Consider the following 21,502-nt stretch of genomic DNA (forward strand, 5'->3'; position numbering starts at 1 on the left):
TTTAATGTATAAAATACAGCTTTTAATTGTTTACACGGTTAAATAATTACAAAATTGTGTTGCGATAATTTTATTATTAATTATTATTAATTATTATTAATTATTATTATTATTATTATTATTATTAAATCTATACACAAGATTGTTATTGAAAAAAAATTACCGAGCATTATTACAGCTAATGATTACATGAAAGTGATTATTAATTTATTTACAGGTATGTAATTTACATACGATCTTATAATTACGATTTATAGATAGTACTTTTATTTAAATTTAAAAAAATATAAATGCAATTTACGTCTGATCATTTACTTACTTAAGATATTAACAAAATTAAGGGTAATTTTTAATTTCAAAGTCGCCGGGTAAAAACATTACTTTCCCGCCATTTTTTACTGCGCATGCGCACCAGTGGTGAGGGTGAGAAAGAGTGGGGGAAAGTAATTGGGGGGGGTAGGTTTTTTTTTGAGATTTTTGAATTTTTTTTGGGTCGGATAGTGAAAATTTTTAAGATGGCGGTTTTTTTTTTTGAATTTTTGAATTTCAGTTGGGAAGGATTTTTACGCGCCATTAATCTTTCCCCCTTTACTATACAACCGGTAGAATTCAAAAATTTCCCGCCATTTTTTACTGCGCATGCGCGGCTGCTATAAGAAAAGAGTGGGGGAAAGTAATAGAGGGGGGCTTTGGAGAAAATTTTTAATTTGAATAAAAAAATAAAAGTATTAGAGATGGCGGTATTTTTGTATAGTCGCAGGGGAAATTTTTTCCTATTTCTCTACCATAAAATTTGCGCATGCGCAAATAAAAAGTGTAGTGGTGGAGGATACGGTAAACTTACTCAGGTATAAAAATTAATTTCGAGAAAATTATTTAAAAATTTTGAGTATCGGTTCCGAAAACCGCTTTCGGGAATAATCGGGAGTACTCGGGTTCGAATGTTATCGTTAACAAATGGCGGAAAACTACTTTTCTAAAAGTACGGGTAAAGATCTATGGTCTTAAAAAAAATTGTTGCTTTCGAAGGACAGTTCCCCCACCACTTTTTTGAAAATTAGACTAAAAAAAAGTCGCTGCAGTTTTTTACCCCCACTCTTAAAAAATTAGTCAATACTTTACCCTACAAAAAGAAGAGAAGGGGCGGTGTTTAAGAAAACCCTGAATTAAAAAAAAATTTTAACCTCAAAAAATAAATTACAAAAATCGACCTCAAAAAAAATATAAAAATTCATATTTTCCTCAGTACAAAAAATCAATTTCCTCCTAAACGTAACCTCAAAAACAATAGAAAAAGTTTTCCCAGAGATTCCGCGTTTCCCCTCGGGAATCTTCGGCTTCCATCGTAACCATTAAGCAATAGCAAAACACTAGACAAATTTTTAAGAGTGGGGGTGAAACGACCGCCATTACTCTCTGAGAAGACTTTCCATAATTACCAATATAAAAAACATATATTTATATATAAACTAATTACCGGCGACAGTAAATTTTCGTAATTTGAATTGAACCCTAACCTGCTCCCAAAACAAACCTCAAAATTTTTTCTTATCAATGACCTCAAATAAATAATTTTGAAAAATGAATGAGTAAAAAAAATAGTAACTGTCAATATCATTATAAAAAAATTAATTTATGACACTAAACTCAGAATTAATTAATTAATTAACATTAACCTAAAAAACAATAATTATTGGCAATCATTAATGCCTAATAAGTTAATAGGCCTCATTGTTTCAATTATAATTTATTTTAATACTTAATTGTCTATGACATTGATCATTTTGTTTATGTAATTAATTAATTAATTAATTATTATTTATACACTTAATAAGCTTTCTATGTACTCTTATTAATTAATCATTAAATTAACTAATTAATTAATTAATTAATTAGTCAATTGATAATAATAATTGTATTTTAAAAAATGTTATTATTGATCGCTGCTCACAGTGTTTATGTTTATGTTTATGTTTAGGTTCATTAATTAATTATGATTGGAAAAATTAAATTAGGTATGATAACAATAATGAAAAGGTCACCTATTACTGCCGTTACTTTGTTCATTCATGTCGTAGAGAACTTGGGCTATTGTTCGAGATGACTCGACGTTAGAGAGGGCGACACCTGCTAGGTGTGGCTCGTACGCTCTGAGATGCCTGGAAAATTTTATTAATTGGAATTAATTAAGGGTTAATTTGATGGGTGGGTTGAGTGGGGAAAGGGGGGGGGAGGGTTACCTTCGACCATGTGCAGAATATATGACTAGGTTTCTGAGAATTAGAGCTGCCGTTAGGCGAATACTTTTAGTAACTGGACCCTCATTGTCATCCTGGAACACAATTTTTGGCGGTTAGTTTAAATTTAAATTTTGAATTTGTGGTGATTAGAAAGAGCGTTGACTGAGATTTTGAATCGATATATCGATTGGAATTTGAAATTTTGTAAAGAAAATTTGAGTGATTTTAGAGTTGATTTGGAAAAATAAATTTTTTATTTTTGAATCGATATATCGAAAATTAGGTAATCGATATATCGAAAGTAAAGATCGAGGTTTGAATTCAAGTTCTGAAATATAAGTGTCGGTTTTGGGGAAAAATAAAATGTATTGAATTTTATCGATAATCGAAAAATGGAAATCGATATATCGAATGTCGGGAATCGATATATTTATGCAACGATAATTTTATGTGTGAAAATACTAGTTTGAATAAAGTATGAATTTAATTTGCAATCGATATATCGAATGATAAAAGTCGATATATCGAATTGTGAAACTTTGATATATGAAAAGTGTAGAATAGATCGATTTATTAAAATCGATATATATATTTTATTTGTTAAATCAATTTTTGAGAAATATAATAAATTTTTTTTTCAAAATCGATAATCGAAGTTTTACAAATCGATATATCGAACAATTACAATTAATATATAAAAATTATCAAAATTGAAATAACTATATAAAAATGTGTAGCAAATTATTGAATCGATATATCGAAATTATACAAAGTGATAAATCGATATACGACAAATCAATGTATCGAACATTTACAATCGATATATTTTACTTGTAAAATTAAGGAGCATAAAAAATGATAAATCGAGGTATTAAAATGATCAATCGAAGTTCCATGAATCGATATGTCGAAATTTTTTATCGATACATCGAATTGCTACATATCGATATATCGATATACAATAAATTGATATATCAAAGTGTCATGAATCGATACATCACATAATCTCAATCGATATATCGATTTTTTTACTGATACACAGAATTGCTACAAATAGTTATATCGAAATTCAACAAATCGATATATCGAACTGTCATGAATCGATATATTGAATAATCACAATCGATACATCGTTTTTTTTATCGATACATCGCAAGTCTACAAATCGGTACATCGAAATACCTAAAATCGATATATCGAAGTGTCAGGAATCGATATATCGAATAATCACAATCGATACATCGGTTTTTTTTATCGATAAGTCACAAGGCTACAAATCGGTACATCGAAATACCTAAAATCGATATATCGAAGTGTCAGGAATCGATATATCGAATAATCACAATCGATACATCGGTTTTTTTATCGTTACATCGGAAGTCTACGAATCAATACATCGAAATACGACAAATCGATATATCGAAACATTAAAATCGATTAATTGTAAAAAAACTCAGTCAATGGTCTTCTAAAAAAAAAAAAATCATTCATGCTCACAACTAAAATTTTTTCACTCAACATAAAAAAAAAATGATGTACAAAATGAGCAGTGTTAGTAGGAAATGAAAAAAAAAACTAAAATGCAATAATTAAAATAAACAAAAATAAGTGGATGCTGTAAAAAAAAGTAAATAAATAATCATGCAATTTTGACGACGATGATCGTAATGATCTAATGAAAGTTGTCATGTATTTGTTGTTTTTTTTTTTTTCATCATTCTGTTTACCTGTTCCGGTGTAGAATTTTGACCAGGTCGAGGAGAAGAACTGACGGTAGTTGCAGCAGCAGCCGGCTTGCTGGGCCTTTGCTGCATTAAATTATAAATAATAATAGTAAAGAGACAGTAGACTAGAGCTAGGGATTTATAATAAGATAAGAGTTTTTTTTTTTAAATTTAACATCCAATTGTTAATTAACCATCAAATAAATCCCCATTATTTTTAATGTTAATATTTTTGTTATTTATGTATTTTATATATATGTATATTTTTTAAAAATAAATTTTGTTATTATTTACCATCAATTCCTTGGGATTTATGAACTCTAGGGCGTGACGTTTTATCGCATGGAGCGCAGCATTGGGCGCGTATCCTGGGTGTGAAGCCGTCGCTGCTGCTGATGCTGCCGCCGTAGGTGTTGTCGTCGATGTCGATATTTCTGCTTTACCATTCGCTGCTAAATTTTTCCTTCTCAAAAACGCCATGCGCTGAAAATATTTTTTGTTAATTACCAGTTTCGCAAATTCGCTCTCGTATTTTTTAAAAAAATTTGATTTTCTGCTGAAATATCAGAGCTACGGAAAAATTTATAGAATACTTTTTTGTAGAGAATTTAATTTCCTACAAAAAAGGTCTGATTGATTTTTTTGGTAAACTTGATACTTTAGCCACAGAATCAGTCCCAAGTACTCAGTACATCAATAAGAAGGTTATCAAAACTTTTGAATGAAAATTCTGGCTCAAATATCAAAATTACACCAAAAATACCCCAAACCTTTTTTGTAGAGAATTAAATTCCCTACAAAAAAGGTCTTTAGTACTTTTTCCCTAAACTCAATATTTCCAGCGTAATTCCAAAAAACTCACTTCCGGATTGCAATGCTTGTCATACAGATGAGTCATCAAAGAGAACCTCCTTCTCTTCAAGCCATCGCAGCTGGCCCAGAGACAGACCACTTCCTCAGCATCCGTCGGACAGTGAGTTTCACAGCCATGCATATAAACTTCATGCGCAGTCTTGAATTGCTTCAAGCATCCCCTCCACTCGCAGAGAAAAGAATTGGGGTCCAACTTGATGACAACTTTATCCGCTAGGTTGCTCTGACTGGTTGAGGGTTTGTCTTCATTACCAACAGCAGTACAAGTCGACGTTGTTGTTTTGTTCTTTACCTTGACGTTGGTAACCGCAGCCTGGTGGGGTGTCGTCGGTCTAGTAGGCGGCGGAGTTGACGCAGGCGTAGGAGTGACAACTCTGGACGGTAGACTGCTGGTAACTGGGCACTGTTGTGTCATGGCAGGAATAGTTACAGTGACAGTATTGGGGTTACTCTGCGTTACAATCGAAGTGTTGACGATAATCGAGTTCTGTATCGTCGCAGAGGTCGGTACTAATGGAGGCGGGACGTTGCTGATACCCGAGCTCTGTAATATCGGCCGAGGCATCTGGGTCACAACGACTTGCTGACCCTGTGGGGTCATGGCTACGACTTTCTGATGACCTCCAGCTTGAGCAGCCTGGGGCTGGAGAATTATGATCGTTTTGGCACCGGTTCCCTGCTGCTGGGTCGTCTGCGCGACGAGAACTGTTTGAGCCTGACCCTGGACCAGGGCCGTCTGAGACTGGGCCAGCACATAATTCTGACCTGGGACACCACCAGAGACTACGTACTGCAGCTGACCACCAGCACTTTGCTGCAAAAGAACTTGGGGCTGCGTTGTCCGGGTCTTCATCTGTCCCGGGATCAGGTTACTAAGGACTTGATTGTTCGCCTGGACGACAATTTGTCTAGGAGCTGCGACGATCAGCTGCTGGGGCTGGACGTGCTGCTGAGGAACCTGGACGTGAACCTGCTGCTGGACCAGTTGCTCAGGAAATCTAGGCTCTTCTTTCACTGGTTCCTCGAGGTCTGTCTCGTCTTCGATTATGTCTGCTGCTAGGGCTGCGTACAAGTTAGCAGCAGTCGATGAAACAGTTAATTTTTCTTCTTTATCATCGTCCTCGGACTTTATCGACGAGACTGTGGACTCGACGGTGGCGCTGTCTGTCTCTGGCCAAGTACTGGTTCCATTCGAGTACTTGACCTTTTTAATGGAATTTTCATCAGCGTCGCTGGCAGATCGTTTGATACGCGGTGCCTCTATCATGGTATCATCATTAATTGACATCCCGGATTCTTCACACTCTACTTTAATCTTGACATCCTTGTCTTTAATATCATCTGGAGATTCTTTTAATTTCTTGACATGATTATCAAATCCGCTTATTTTTTCTAATGAGTTTCGGTTTAAGACTCCGTTGACCAGAGTCTCCTTGTCGACTTTGCGTTCCAGTAAATCTGCTAGCATTATATTTTGTTTCCCGCGGGAACTTACACTGGACTCCTTGGAACTGCTGTCCTGGTCCAGGTCAGTGGCGCCGTTTTGTAAAATTCCTTCGAAGCTCGTGATCGAATTCTCTTCGGCGGCACCGGAACAGTCGCGGCTTCCGATACCGCTGCTGGATGCCAGGGAGTTGTTGGTGGAATCAGAGTCCTCGGTCACGGGCGGGGTGTAGGTTTTTTGATTCAAGAACTTGGGGGTTATTGGAGGTCGGCAAACTTTTTGGGTGATATGGTTATCGGTCATTGTTGAGACTACGATCACTGAAGTGCTGGATGTCACCGTTTCGTCGTTGACTTCCATCTGTAACAATTGTCATCTTTTTAGTTAGTATTGGAGTCAATGAGGGACAGGTTAGGTGATGTCAATTTATTGCCACAAAGTTAAGGGAAACTTTGTATCAAAATAATGACAAGTTGAGGCAGTAAGTTGACGTCAAGTTTTTAGAAAAGTTGAAGGAAAATTGTAGCTGACAATTACAACGTGTCAAATTAATGACAATTGACATCAACTGTGCTATTAGCTGATAGCTAAATTTTTTTTCAACTTACTGTCAAATTTGGGTGTTTCAAATTTTAACTGCAATATGATGACAATATGAACTATAAATTGACACTAATTTATGATCGTTATGAGAATGCAAGAATTTAAAAGTTGTCATCAAATTGCAGTAATAAAGTTGAAGAGCAAAAGTGAAATTTAAATTTGACAGCAAATATTTGAATAAGAAAAATTTCACTCCCAAATTGACTACAAGTTATTGTCAACTATTTATACCATTGAATTTTTGCAATCAACTTGACATCATATTGTGTTCCTAAAAAGAGGAAAAACACGAACCTTTTCACAATTGTTAGTAACAATCTTTGTTCCATTAAGCCGCTGGACTTTTTTGTTCGCCCTTTGTTTCCCTGGGGTTTTCAGAACAACTGTAGAGGGCGTCGTTGCAGTAGAAGTAGTTGGTGTCGCCATCTGTTGCTGAAGCAATCTTTGCTGTTGTTGTCTCTGAGCGACCTAGAGTAAATGGTCCATTAGTATAAATATCAACAAATCTATAATACTAATGATAAAAATGATTATAATAAATGGAGGTAGATAAGCAATGAGGTGCCGAGCGACTAAAAAATATTTTTGAATTTTTGTACAAATGATTGGGCGGGAACTAAAAATTTTTTTCGAGAAGTTTAATGAAAAAGAATTTTCAGCAATGAAATTTTTTTAAAATTATTCTTGTGTGGACTTTAAATCTATTTTTTGAGAAAACTATTAAATTTATGAAAAAATTTATACAGACATTTCTTGTAGGAAATTTAATTCCCTTTAAAATTAGTCCTTATCATTTTCTTTGTATCTGTGATATTTTAGCGAGAATTTCAATTTTAAAATTAAAGGAATTTTTAGAAATGTAATTTTTTGAAAATTATATCAATGGGGACTTTAGATTAAGTTTTTTGAGAAAACTATTGAATTTACCAAAAAATTCATAAGAACCATTTTTGTAGAAAATTTAATTTCCTTTAAAATTGGTCCTTATCATTTTTACCGTATCTGTGATATTTTAGCGAGAATTTCAATTTTAAAACTAAAGAAATTATTATAAATGTAATTTTTTGAAAATTATATCAATGAGGACTTTAGATTGAATTTTTTGAGAAAACTATTGAATTTACCAAAAAATTCATAGAGACCATTTTTATAGGAAATTTAATTTCCTTTAAAATTGGTCCTCATCACTTTTACCATATCTCTAATATTTAACCCACAATTTTACCAAATACAAAAAAATATTCAGTCACTTTCAGATTCACTTATTCCTACTGAAAACTCGACTAACCCCGATAAATTAAATCAAAAAAATTTCAAAATTTCCCACCTCATTGCTCACCTGCCCGAAATAAACTCCATAATAATTAATACACACATCGTGCGTGTTAGTTCATCAGTGCCTTAAACACTCTAATTAGTTTTAAAAATAAAAAACAGAATACTCAGACTTGTATTGAAAAAAAAAAAAATAAAAATCTTTTATTTATGTTTTTGTTTTATTCTACAAACAAAAACAATACCTGGTTGTTTGTTAGCTGGTTGGCACTGATGGTTGTTTGGATGCTAGTAGTATTTGTTACACAGGCATTCGAAGTAGACACACAGGTTGCAGCGGCGCTGGGCATGCAGTCGCCGCTGACCGTTACCTTTGTAGCCAATAGGCTTTTTATTATTGAACTTGACGTGGTACCACGTTCGTCTTTCGTCACCACCTGAATCAGTTGCTGGGGAGTCTGGTTCTGGACCTGAGTCTGAACCTGACTCTGAACCTGAGCTTGAGTCTGAAGTTGAAGCTGAGGTTGATGTTGGTTCTGCTGCTGAGGCTGGGATCCGCTGGCAAGTAAAGCCTGGCTCAGGTGAGGATGAGTGACTGACACCTGGAGCAAAGAGACAATAAATATTTAGGGTGAGGTCCTGATCAAGGCAGAGATTACTTTGACATGAGTGTTAGTGTCTGCTGGATGAGTTACTTGAGGAAGTGAAGATTGAAGACAAGCAAATGAGAGAAGAAGAGAATGAGGACGTAGACCCACCTGACTTTTGGAATCAACCTTTGTAATAATCTGGGGTTGGTTGATAGTCGCGTTGGGTGTCGGTTTCGGTGGGGCTGACAAGTGGGCCTTTAGTATGGGAGACGCGGGAGTCTGGACGGTGGAGTTGGTGGTTGGTTGATTAATTGTCTTGGATGAATTGGTATCGGGGGCCGTGCTGTCGGGTGCAGGACTTTTAGTGACTGTACGCTGTTGTATTTGTTGTAGCACCTTTGCTGCTGCTGGTGTTGATGAGGATGTCACTGGAGCGGGCGACGACGACTGGCTTGGATATGTAATAGGAGCTGGGCTCGCGCGGACCCGGATCCCGTCGTAGTACTGCGTGCTGCTGTTCTCTCCTTTCAGGGGGTTCGGTCCGATCGTTCCACCGAATACTGATCTGGAATTTTTTATATTCAGAATTTTTAGTATTGAAGCTATTGGTAATCGATATATCGATTTTTGTAAATTGATTTGATTAAATTTTAGTGATTTATTGAATGAAATTATTAGGAAATTTGTAAACTGAGATTTTGAATTGATGATTCGATACATCGAAAATCGATTAATCGAATTTTGGTCTATCGATTTTTGAAAATTTAAAGTTAAAAATTACAGGATATTTGGAAATCGATATATCGAAGATTTGAATCGATATATCGAAAATTTTAATCGATATATCGATAATTGAAATCTATGAATCCATATTTTAAAAATCGATTTGTAAAATTTACTAAAAAATTTACATGTAACTTTAAAATCGATATATCGAAGATTTTAATCGATTCATCGAAAATTGTGACTATGAATCGATATTTTAAAAATCGATTCGTAAATTTTTTTTTAAAATTTACATGAAATTTTGAAATTAATATACTAGACTTAAATCGGTATATCGAAGTTTTGAATCGATATATCGATACTAAAAAATCGATATATCGATATTTTGAAAATCGATTGTTGAAATTTTCTAAAAAATTCATACATGAAATTCATAAATCGATATATCGAAGTTTTAAATCGATATATCGATACTAAAAATTCGATATATCGATACTAAAAATTCGATATATCGATATTTTGAAAATTAATTGTTGAAATTTTCTAAAAAATTCATACATGAAATTCATAAGTCGATATATCGAAATTTTTAATCGATATATCGATAATGATAAATCGATATATCGATTTTTTTTTCAAATTAAAAAAAAAATTTCCTTACCTTACACAACGTGGAAAATGTAACGGCGCAATAACCCCACGTCGTCCAATTTTAGTACAAGAACTCAAATACTTTTTATACAATTCCTCCTGCTCAATCTTAACTCCCGGCGCGAGTTCAAAGGTTGCCCTGAGCCACCCCAAAGCAAACTGTTCATTCTCTTGTATAATCTGCTGATGCGCATGCTGCTGCTGCAGCGAATTAGCAGCCTCTATAGCTTTATTAGCCGCAACTTTGACCGCAGGCGTAGCCGGAGTCGTGGGTCTCGAGGTCGCCGGGCTGACAACCGGAGCCGGGATCGGGGTCGCCACCGCCGTGGTCACCGCGGGAGTGGTCACAGGTTGAGTTGCCTGTACCGCCGTGGTTGTCGCAGTGCTCGTCGTGCTCTGGCTCTGACTCGCGCTGGAAGTCGCCAACGTACTCACTGTCTCCACAACCCGCATCAGTATGCATGCCTTGGGCCCGTAGCTCTGCGCCTCGACCGTCACCAGCGCCACCAGGGTGTCAATAGCACCACGTACCCTCGCCAAGCTAGTGCACGGTCTCTCCCCTAGTGACGTCAGCGCGTACAAGCACTCGAGAGTGTAAACCAGCAGCGCGATGTCACTCAGTGCCAAAAATCGGCAAATCAATTCAAAGACCTCGTCGTCTAGGCCAAACGTCACCAGTTCCTCGTTGCTGTCATGCTGGCTAATTTTATTGAGAACCTCCAGACACGAGATCACTACAAATCGATCCGTCGAATCGATTCCTCGAACAATGCACGTTATTATTCCTTCTGTCAACCGCTCACCGATTTCTTTAAGTTCGATTTCACCGGAAATGTTACCCAGGATGTCGAAACCCAACTGGTGCAAATTACTCCACCTCGCGCGCACACACAACAGCACAAATCTTAAAAAACATCGATTTTTTCCTAAAATAGCAGCATTCTCGGGAGTGAAACTCAAGTTCCTGAGAATGGAGGCGATCTGCAGGACTCGCTGACCGTAGGGATCCTGAGTACCCAGGGTACGGCCCATGCAGAACAAGTCCCGGTCCTCGTCTTCGAATTTAATTATTGAGTTTTGATTCTGGTCGTAGCAGTTGTCATCCAGGTAACTGGAGATCGTCGACAGGGATGACAATGTCGTTGAGGTAAGTCTTGGACACTCTAGGGTTGATGGGGGATCGACTTCCATGGAGTCGTCGCCGTTGATGCATTCCTTGTCCTGGGGTTTATCTTTATCTTTGTCCCGGTTCTTGTCCTTGCTCTTGCCTGGGTCCTTGTCCCGATCCTGGACTTTGTCTTTGTCTTTTTTGTTCTTGTCGAGGATCTTGCGACGGGAGAAGGTGTTGAGACACGTGGTGGTGGGCTTCTTCATGAAGGTCCGCTCGTCGGTGAGGTCCAGGACCTGGGGAGAGTCGAGGACGTCGGACCAGAAGGAGTTGATCGAGTAGTTGCGGACACGGGAGTAGACTTCGATGAAGAGGTGCCGCGTTCCGGGGGAGTCGAAGACTCCGGCGTGAGCTAATAAGATGTTGATCAGCCGGGGGTACTTGTCGAGGCGCAGGGTGTGCTTGCCCTCGTTGGAGAGTAGTGTGCAGACGTTTATTGCAAAGTCCTGCTCGTTCGGGAGAGGCGAGAGGAGAGACAGGGCCAGTTTGTCGTAGTTTGAGGGCTTGTAGAGGTTCGATGACAGCCCGTTGTATTCACGGAGTGATTCTGTAATTTTAAAAAAAAGTGGGGTTTAGTATAGATCTAAAAATTCGAAATATCGATTTTTATGAGTATCGATTATGAAAATTCGAGATATCGATTTTTTAATTATTTGATTTTTAATTTTAAACTACAAGTTTTTATAAAAAATATCGATTTATAAAAATTCGAGTTATCGAATTATAAAAACTCGAGATATCGATTTTTATAAGAGTATCGATTATGAAAATTCGAGATATCGATCTCTAAATAATTTGTTTGTTAAATTTAAAGTGGATGTTTTTATAAAAAAACATCGAGATATCGATTTATGAAAATTCGAGATATCGATTTTTAAAAGAATATCGATTGTGAAGATTCGAGATATCGATTTATAAAATTAAAAATATCAATTTTAAAAAGAATAATGATTATAAAAATTCGAGATATCGATTTTTTAATTAATCGATTGTAAAATTTAAATTGGAGGTTTTTATAAAAAAATATCGAGGTATTGATTTATGAAAATTCGAGATATCGATTTTTATAATAATATCGATAATAAGAAATCGAGATATCGATTCAAAAAATTCGAGAATCGAGTTCAAAAACTTGAGATTCCAATTTTTGAAATAAAAAAAAAAAATAATAATATCATAAGTTCAAGATATCGATTCATAAAAAATTCGATATATCGATTTAAAAAAATCGAGATATCGATTTTAAAAATTCGAGAATCGATTTCAAAAACTTGAGATTCCGACTTTTGAAAAAAAAAAAAATAATAATATTATAAGTTCAAGATATCGATTTATAAAAAATTCGAGATATCGATTTATAAAATTCCTTAAAAATTCACTAAAAATTTTTATAAAAATACCCACCGCTAAAATAAAAAATATCGATTTCAAAAATAAAAAAAAAAAAACCTTTCAATCAATCATTCTCGATATCTCTAATCACTAATTAATTCCCCTTCCAAATAAATCCACAAATTACCTGCAACATTGTGCTGATGATGATTGTAAGTAAGCGGAACAGAGTGCAGTGATCTCGCGGACCATTTCCGATGTCTCGAATCCTCGTCGTCGTCATCAGCCTGCTGTCCATCTTCGCCAAGAAAGTGGACTTTTTCATACCTATCTAAATACCTGTAAAAAATAAACAGCTTAAATTTTCCAGCCACTCTACCCCAGTCATCAATTAAACTGACAGCTCATGACCGAGCGAGTGAACGAGTAAGTGACAAGTAAACAGTTTTGAGCCGAGCTAGGTGAGATGAGGTATCAAGTGAAGAGTGCGGGAGAATAAAAACAGAGAGTGGGTAGATAGGAGTCCAGTGAACCACGTGAGTCGTCGCGACGGTTTAGTTGCCACGCCGGTTCTAGTAGTATAGTACAAGTGTAGTCTTGTGTAGTCTGAGTAGAGAAGAGAAGAGTGAGTAGAGTACAAGTATGAATGAATGAATGAATGGTAGGTGGTGTAGTGGTGAGTACGCTACGGGGTCGTAGTAACTAAGCATGAGCCACATGACAGCAGACAGCATTCAGTGCAACAGCAACCAGCACACTGTCCAGGATTGGTCTTTTAGTCTTGCCAATAGTGGGAGGAGGGTGAAGATTATGAGGTAGTGGGAGGAAGCGCTTACGATTCTACAGAAGTGTTGTTACTTCATCGTTCATCGTTTTAAATATTACTACTACTACTACTACTACTAGTACTCTATTAGGTCATTGGACTCCAGCTTCAAGGTCATGCCGATTCATTATTTTAAATAATTTTTGAGCAGTGTATGGATATATGTAATAAGTAGATTGTTACTATACCGTAAATATATTTGCTTGAGTCCGACTCCACTATTAACACAGCCGCTGGGTAAATGAAACTGCTCGCAGAGACTCGACCACTCGTTTCTGGTATTCACCTGGAATAGATTTGTTTTTATTTTATTAGATTTTTGAGTGTAGCTTTGAAACTATTGGGTTTATGAAAAAAGTTAATCAGGTATTTTTTGTGGGGAATTTAAATTCCTATAAAAAAGTCTTATGGGGTTTTTTGATAAAAGTGATAGGTGACGAGTTATTAATTGATTTTTGATAAAAAAAATTGAAGATGGGTTAATTTATGAGAGGGATGAATTGTGAGGTCTTGTAACTTGGAAACTATGGGATTTATGGGAAAAGTTAATCAGGTATTTTTTGTGGGGAATTTAATTTTCTATAAAAAAGTCTTATGGGGTTTTTTGATAAAAGTGATGGTTGACGAGTTATTAATTGATTTTTAATAAAAAATAATGAGAAAAGGAATTTAAATTCAATTTATAGGAAGTACGATTTAAAAGTACTTGTAACTTGGAAACTATGGGATTTATGGAAAAAACTAATCAGAGACTTTTTATAGAGAATTTAATTTCCTACAAAAAAGTCCTGTAGGATTTTTTTATAAAATCAATAGCTGGCGAATTATTGATTGATTTTTGATAAGAAAAAAATTAAGGGGGAATTTGGAGTAAATTTATTAAAGGTATGAATTGTAAGTACTCGTAACTTGGAAACTATTGAACTTATCAAAAAAGTGAATAAGACATTTTTTATAGAGAATTAAATTTCCTACAAAAAAGTCTTATGAGATTTTTTGATGAAACTGATAGTTGTCAAGTTATTAATCAATTTTTAATAAAAACGTAAAAAAACGTGTACTTTAAATTTCGCTGACATAAAATATTTACGAAAAGTACTCGTAACTCTAAAACTATTGCATTTATCAAAAAAATGAATCATACATTTTTTATAGAGGATTAAAATTCCTACAAAAAAGTCCCCTATGATTTTTTAATAAACTCAACAGTTGGCAAGCTATCAACATCTTCAAAAATAAATCAAAATCTCAGAAAAAGGATCTACTGAATGTTACTAAAATTCCCAAGCTACAGATTCTCGGATCAGCTGATTGCGTCAAAGCTTCTACCAGGTATCTGGTAGGATCTCAATGGTGGGGATGCACCTCTACTCGGGGTACTAAACAGGGGCTAGTCATGTAGCGAGAATGGGAATCGGAGAGAGGAATTAAACGACACGCGGTCTGCGAAGATCAGCTGATCGTCCCGCTCAATCTACTCCATAAATCAAAACTTATAAAATTTATTTATTTTTTTTATAAAATATTAATTTAATACTAAAAGGTTTTTATTACCGCAGTGTTGTCATATTTAAGCAACGTCGAAGCCCGTTTTCTGGTGCCGGTATGCGCGCGACTGGGCGCGGTGTTGCCGTATCGACCGCGCTTTACTAATACGCGAATTATTATTTTTTTTTTTTTCAGACCCGGGACTTAATTTACATTTTTTTTTTTTCTTATCAATTAATTCATTAAATTTTTTTTTTTACTCAAAAATTTAAATTACCCGTAAAAAAATTTCTATCAAAAAATAAATATTTTTTAAATTAAAATTTAAAAAAATTTTTTAACTTTTGTAGCAAAAAGTTCGCAATTTTTTTTTTTCATAAATTTAAATTTAAAAAAAAAAAATTTTTCCCGCTTAATTTAAAAATTAAACTTGACCTTGAATTAAAATAAAAAATTAATTACCTTAATCCAGCCACCATGTGCAGTAACAAGTAGATAAAGTAAATAAAGATCGATTTCATTGCCGCTAATTTTAGGATATTTTTTAAACCCGGTTCTGTAAAAAAAAAAATTTTTAATTATTAATAATTAAAAAATAATAATTTGAATTTAAATTAAAATTTAAAATAAAAAATAAAATACAAACCCTCTGGTTTCATGAAAATGATGAAGTTCTTTGAGAAACGACAGTCTTTCTCTCTCATAGGTAACCGGGTCCTTATTTAGGATTTTCGCCATATTTATTCTTAATAACTATGCTAATATTAATTTATACTTGAATTTACTCATTAGCAAGCGAAAATTTGTGTATGTAAAATAAAAAAGTAAAGTAACCAAAACATGTGGAGCTAATTAATTAACCCTAGATCTCCAGCTTCTGTCCATAGCTCCATTTCTTAATAAAAAAAGAAATAAAATAAATAAATAAAATTGATGATAAATAAATAAATAATAAATAAATAAATATATAAATTAGGTATATATGTAATGTATGTAAAAATCACTGATCACTTGACGGGTCCATCGGATATATTAAATAATAATAAATAATAATAATAACACAATACACTAACGACGAAGCTAAACCGTGGATATCAAAATGGCGTCCTACCGCCTTCGAGAGCAAGTATTATTTTAAATTTAAAATATAATTAAATTATTACCCAGGTGTTTTATTAAATTAATATTGTTTTTTGATATATTTATTTATGAGCGATGAGTTTTTTAATGGAGATGGACGATTCTTTATAAACTTGACCGAGTCTTTGCTGTCACGTCCGTAATGCACCAAAGCTACTGTGAGCTGATCACTACTCCCAGCTACCTGCCACCCGGACTTGGGCGCGAGTTATTTGAACTTAAATAACGCACAACAATTATTTTATTTTTAAATTATGGATTTATTATTTGCGGTGGATTTAAATTTAAGTTATTGTTGAAAGTTATTGTTAATATTTATTTAATTATTGATGCACTGATACAGACTATTGTAGACAACTACAGTGTTACCCCCATTTCCGTCTGTTAGCTGCTGATTTTAAATTTTATTTAACGCCAGATGGCGGCATTTTCTTGGGAAAACATTTTTTCGGATACTACTGACATCTGCCGGCTGATTGCGTATTTTTTGTTTATTTAATTTTGGTTTTTTTTCTATTTTTAATTTTTTAAGTTAATTGTTTATGATATTTTTTGATTTTGACAGTTGTTGGTTTGATTTATTTGTTATTTGATATTGGCGGGAAAATTTGAATTTTGAAATTTGTTTTTGTTAATTTTTGGTTGTTTATTTATTAAATATTATTAATATTTGTGAAAATTATTTGTGTTTTAATATATTTGAATTTTTAATAAGCGGGAAAATTGAAAATTTTGAATTTTAGCTTCGGATTAATTTTATTATTTTGTAAATTAAATTTATGATGTTTAATTTAATTTTTGATTTGCGCGGGTAAATATGAAATTTGAATTTTGTTTTTTAATAATTTATTATTTTAATTTTGATAAATTAAAAGATTATTTGTAATTTTTATTTTAATTTTTTGAAAGCGGGAAAAATTTTAATTTGAATTTTAATTTTTTTGTAAATTTATGATTTTAATTAATTAAAGTTTAATTGTGACATTAAATTTTAAGAGAATTGAAAGTTAATTATAAAATTACGCATAATTTAAATCGATTGATTATCGATTTATGATATCGATTAACTATCGATTTATTAAATCGATTAATTATCGAATTATTAAATCGATTCAGAAATTCGATGATCGAACAAATTGGCGGGATTTTTAAATAAAACTTTTTAGATGATTACTATCCTATTAAAAATTAATTTTATTTTTAATAGTTTTGAATTTTATTTAAATTATTATTTTTTTTTGAGTAATTAGAAAAAAAATTGAATTATTTGAAAAGAGAATAAAAATATGAAAGTTTTGATAGCTAGATAATGTCAAGCGGTAAATTTCCGTTAGTCTGAGTACCCATATCATTATATTAAAAAAAAGTAAAAAAATAATCAAATTTAATAATTAAAAAAATTTGGATTTTTTTTTAAAATTAATCATAGGCTTGAGGGTACTCATTTGACTTGAAATTTCATTTAAAAAAAAGATTTTCAAAAAAAATTTGATTCATACATCGGGTAAAAAATATATAACATATTTTTCTGATAATTGTATGAAAAATTGTCTATACATTAAAATTTCGGCTGAAATATCAACGATACAAGAAAAGTGTACAGATACAATTTTTTAGGAAATTTAATTTTCTACAAAAAAGGTCTTATAAAATTTTGAGATAAACCCCATAGTTTCTGAGTAATTTTAATAATTAGTCGAGTGCGGTTATTAGTACGTACGCCAGTCACCAGGGGAAATGAAAATCAATACAAAAATACGACAAATACATTCATATTCATCATACGTAAGTATTGAGTATTGAAATACAGACGTAAAAAATAATAAAAATAAAAAAAAAATAAATTTATTATTTTTTTTTGACATTAATTAAAGATGCCTTATAAAAGACGTAAAACTGTCCAGAGTAATGGAATGAAAAAAGGTTTAAAAACTAAGCGTAAGAACAGGGATCTCGATCAGGTACCACGTGTTTTTATTTTCATTTAATTTTTTTTTGTTTCATTACATGAATTTATGCAATTATAATTATTTTTATTTTTCATTATTTAGATTGATGACGATTTGCAACCAGAGAATGCTAAAAAATTATTAAATCAAGATATTGATTTTGATAAACCTGGTAGTGGACAATTTTATTGTGTCGAGTGTTCGTAAGTAACCTAAAAAATTTTATTTTCTTATTTATTTGTAATTATTTCAATTTTTCAACATTTGAAAATTTGGCGGTGGAAATTTAAAAAAAAATTCATTGACTTTCACACTTAAAAATTTTGTAAAATTTAAAAAAAAAATTTGAATTTATAAAAATTTTGTTGGGAATAAAAAGAGGTTGTGGATTTTAATGCAGTTTGAATTTCAAATTTAAATTTTAAAGAGATGTTCAAAATCTGTCATGAGATATCGGGTTAATTTTTTCAAAATCCTGTAATTAATTTATTCAAAATTTTAAGAAAAATTAAAACAGGGTGGCCACAAAGAAATGATTTAAAAATTCCCTGATATTTCCCGGTTTTCCAGTAAAGTTTTTCACATTTTTCCCTGAGTTTGAAATTTTATTCGAATCTAGATATTCAAAGTTTTTATTACATTTTCATTTTCAATAGTTTAATTTGATAATTAAATGATAAGAGGAACCGTAACAAAGTGCCAACTAAATAAATTAATATTGCCTACTTTTAATTATTCGATGTTAAAAATGTATAAGTTAAAATATTTAATAAGAAATTTAATGATTTGAATAAATTAAAAGTACACTGGTTACAAAAATTAAGGGATACTAAAAAAATTAAAAATTTTTTATTAATTTTCCCCAGGTTGTAACTTGAAGGAAAATGGTCGTACAAAAAAAACAAAAATTCAAACTGTAGCTTCAAGTGTCTAGTTTTCTGATCTGGTCTTTAAATTTTTTTATTATGCACGGTTCCGGGGCAATCAACAATCAATCATAATTATCGAAAAAAATTTATTGAATCTCGAAGACCGTTTTTAAGACGACCAAAAATTTGGTTAATTTATTTTTCGATAGATTTCTTAGGATTACTCCGGAACCACACATGGTAAAAAAATTTAAAGACCAGATCAGAAAACCAGACACTTTAAGCTACAAGTTGCCTTTTTTATTTTTGTCGTATGACCATTTACCTTCGAGTTACAACCTGGGGAAAATCACTTTAAAATTTCAAATTTTTTTGACATCCCTTAATTTTTATAACTCGTATATTATTTAAAATTTTTTAAATTTTTAACTGTCACAATTTAATTCCCGGATACTTTTCGAAATTCCGACATTTCCATGATATTTTTGGAGTCGGCATTTTGATCAAAAATGAATTAAAAAATAATTACAGGAGGCATTTTATTGACGAAGAGGCTCGGGACAAGCATCGGCGATCAAAAGTCCACAAGCGGAGACTAAAAGCCCTGGAGATAACGCCGTACACTATCGAGGAGTCAGAACGCGCAGCAGGACACGGCAGCTGGGTGACTCCCGCAAAGAGAAAAATAGAAACGCTGACGAGAGATAAACTGGAGCAAGATCTTGAGCCCAAGAGAATGAGAACCAGCTCAACATAATGGCTCTTGGTAAAATTCGTCTCCTCAACAAACACTTAACCCGCAACGCATCCTCGCTATTTATTCCCGGGAGCAAAGCCACTGATTCTTACTCCTTTCTATCCCCGTATCTGGACTTCGACGAGCGATTTACCGACCTGGATAAACTGTCTTACCAACTGAGATGCCGTAAGATGCCCGTGGACATCCAGGCTATCAGAGACTCCTGGGAATTTTACAAAAGCATTGACCAGCAGCGCCAGTTGATCGAGTCCCAACGCGAGGAGCTGGCCTCCAGGATAAAGAAACTCAAAAAAGAGTCCAAGGATTCAATAGAAGATTTAAAAACTCAAGGCGCTATCTTACGGCACGACCTGCGAGTCGTTAAAGAAGTACTTTGGCAATTAGAAGAGACAGTAATTATCCGGGCGCTGAATTTGCCCAATGATCTAGATGACAAGACGCCACTTGAACCCGTGGTCCTACGCAGTCATGGTCGGAAACCAACTGGAACTTCTTCCTGCCACACAGAGATCGGCTCCAAGCGGCATCTTGTCGAGTATATCAACCCCCTCCACTATTATTTAGCCGACGACGCAGCTTTACTCGAATTAGCAGCCACCAAATGGGTGTCAACTTGTTTCTCAGACTTCATTCGTGTCTCGGGTTCAGATTTTGCTCGGGATTTCGTCATCGAAGCTTCTGGACGTGACCACACTGACCCCAAGGCTTCTTTTATACTGACCGACCACAGCGACCATGAGGCAAAACTCGGAAAGCTGCATCTGGTAGGAGGGTCAAGTCTCGCTGCGTTCCTCAGCATGCATACGAAGCAACTGATCAATTCCAAGATTTTGCCTTTGCGTTACTACGCCGTAGGCAGACAGTACACACCGACGGTCGGTAAAGCAGACCCAGGATTGTTCAATGTCTGCCAGTCGACTACCGTAGACTGTTTCACCATCACAAAAACGGACTCTGAGCTCAATGAGGAATTTACTCGACTAGTTGATGTGATAACTCGTGTCTACGACAACTTGGGTCGCCATTACCGAGTGGTGCTTCGCGCAGCTCATGAGCTAAAGCCCTGGGAGTGTCTCAGAGTTTCTTTCGAGCTCTGGTCGAGACACAGTCAGAAGTATATCGAGGTCGGTAATTTATCGACCCATGGTAGCTATTTTAGCAAGAGGCTTCTGATTGCTTTTCAAACTTCTACGGGTCGAAGTTACCCTGCGGTGATTGCCGGGACTGTGATTTCTGTGCCGCGTTTGCTGGGATGTTTAATTGAGGATCGCGATGACTTTGTACCGGAAATTATTAAACAGCATATGAATGACGTATGTAACTAATATATATGTATATATATCTCAATAAATGAATAAATATGTTTGTATATTTACGAGAGTGTTGAATAATGGAATATATGGACTAGAATACTTTAGATGTTAGTCCGAGTTTATGTTACGCGATGTTGACAATTCTGATACAGCTTGTCGGTTTTTGTTTACTCTAGGGAGTTTCCGCGTCAATAATGACATTAATGACTTTCAAAAGATTATTACTATTTATCTATACACCTATAACTTTAGTTTTTCAAATTATTACGATCAAACGCACTGCTGTATTTATTTCGTTTCACTAGACTTTAATTTCACTTCTGTAATTACTCTATTTTCTTTGACTTTGATCGCATCATTTTAGTCTTTTTTTTGGGCCACCCTAATAACTATACATCATTTTTATAATGCGGGTATATTTAATGTTTCCGGTATAGAATTAAATTTTCTATTAAAAAAAATCCGTCATTGTATGAGAATCCATAGAAATATATGAGTTTATGTATTTTTTTAAATTCCGGATTTTTTATC

General features: G+C 33.9%; 3 protein-coding genes across 7 annotated transcripts; 2 read left to right on the plus strand and 1 right to left on the minus strand.

The window, feature by feature from the left end:
• Positions 1 to 28: 28 nt before the first annotated feature.
• On the minus strand, positions 29 to 16,607 carry LOC103571411 (AT-rich interactive domain-containing protein 2). Of its 5 annotated transcripts, none has more exons than XM_014439532.2 (14): positions 16,104 to 16,607; positions 15,587 to 15,835; positions 15,403 to 15,496; positions 13,641 to 13,738; positions 12,814 to 12,965; positions 10,137 to 11,841; positions 9,146 to 9,314; positions 8,405 to 8,761; positions 7,179 to 7,352; positions 4,827 to 6,641; positions 4,259 to 4,447; positions 3,968 to 4,048; positions 2,241 to 2,332; positions 29 to 2,159 (listed from the first exon to the last, which is right to left on the minus strand). In XM_014439532.2, exons 2-14 carry the CDS (start codon positions 15,676 to 15,678, stop codon positions 2,039 to 2,041), a joined length of 5,139 nt encoding a protein of 1,712 aa, XP_014295018.1. In that variant the 5' UTR covers positions 15,679 to 15,835; positions 16,104 to 16,607; the 3' UTR covers positions 29 to 2,038. The 5 variants fall into 5 exon arrangements, with proteins under 5 accessions (XP_014295018.1, XP_014295017.1, XP_014295015.1 ...); XM_014439531.2 differs by having other exon boundaries at positions 8,531 to 8,761; positions 8,918 to 9,314; XM_014439529.2 differs by having other exon boundaries at positions 8,918 to 9,314.
• Positions 16,608 to 17,793: 1,186 nt separating this feature from the next.
• On the plus strand, positions 17,794 to 19,655 carry LOC103571449 (zinc finger protein 593). Its single transcript, XM_008549618.3, has 4 exons — positions 17,794 to 17,865; positions 17,955 to 18,041; positions 18,132 to 18,232; positions 19,430 to 19,655. Exons 1-4 carry the CDS (start codon positions 17,818 to 17,820, stop codon positions 19,653 to 19,655), a joined length of 462 nt encoding a protein of 153 aa, XP_008547840.1. The 5' UTR covers positions 17,794 to 17,817.
• LOC103571438 (uncharacterized) lies at positions 19,655 to 21,033 on the plus strand. Its single transcript, XM_008549608.3, has one exon. The coding sequence runs from the start codon at positions 19,655 to 19,657 to the stop codon at positions 20,981 to 20,983; it is 1,329 nt and encodes a 442-aa protein (XP_008547830.1). The 3' UTR covers positions 20,984 to 21,033.
• The last annotated feature ends 469 nt before the right edge of the window (positions 21,034 to 21,502 follow it).

The sequence above is a fragment of the Microplitis demolitor genome, chromosome 4, assembly GCF_026212275.2.
Source record: "Microplitis demolitor isolate Queensland-Clemson2020A chromosome 4, iyMicDemo2.1a, whole genome shotgun sequence".
Classification (NCBI taxonomy): Eukaryota; Metazoa; Arthropoda; class Insecta; order Hymenoptera; family Braconidae; genus Microplitis; species Microplitis demolitor.

Excerpts from the sequence above, each read along its gene's own strand:
- LOC103571411 (XM_014439529.2), bottom strand. The coding sequence starts at position 15,678 with ATGGCGAAAATCCTAAATAAGGACCCGGTTACCTATGAGAGAGAAAGA. Across the intron at positions 12,966-13,640 it reads CTCAAGCAAATATATTTACG|GTATTTAGATAGGTATGAAA; the intron begins GTATAGTAACAA and ends TATTTTTTACAG. Across the intron at positions 7,353-8,404 it reads ACCAGCTAACAAACAACCAG|GTCGCTCAGAGACAACAACA; the intron begins GTATTGTTTTTG and ends CATTTACTCTAG.
- LOC103571449 (XM_008549618.3), top strand. The coding sequence starts at position 17,818 with ATGAAAATCAATACAAAAATACGACAAATACATTCATATTCATCATAC. Across the intron at positions 17,866-17,954 it reads TACATTCATATTCATCATAC|ATGCCTTATAAAAGACGTAA; the intron begins GTAAGTATTGAG and ends CATTAATTAAAG. Across the intron at positions 18,233-19,429 it reads TTTTATTGTGTCGAGTGTTC|GAGGCATTTTATTGACGAAG; the intron begins GTAAGTAACCTA and ends AAATAATTACAG.
- LOC103571438 (XM_008549608.3), top strand. The coding sequence starts at position 19,655 with ATGGCTCTTGGTAAAATTCGTCTCCTCAACAAACACTTAACCCGCAAC.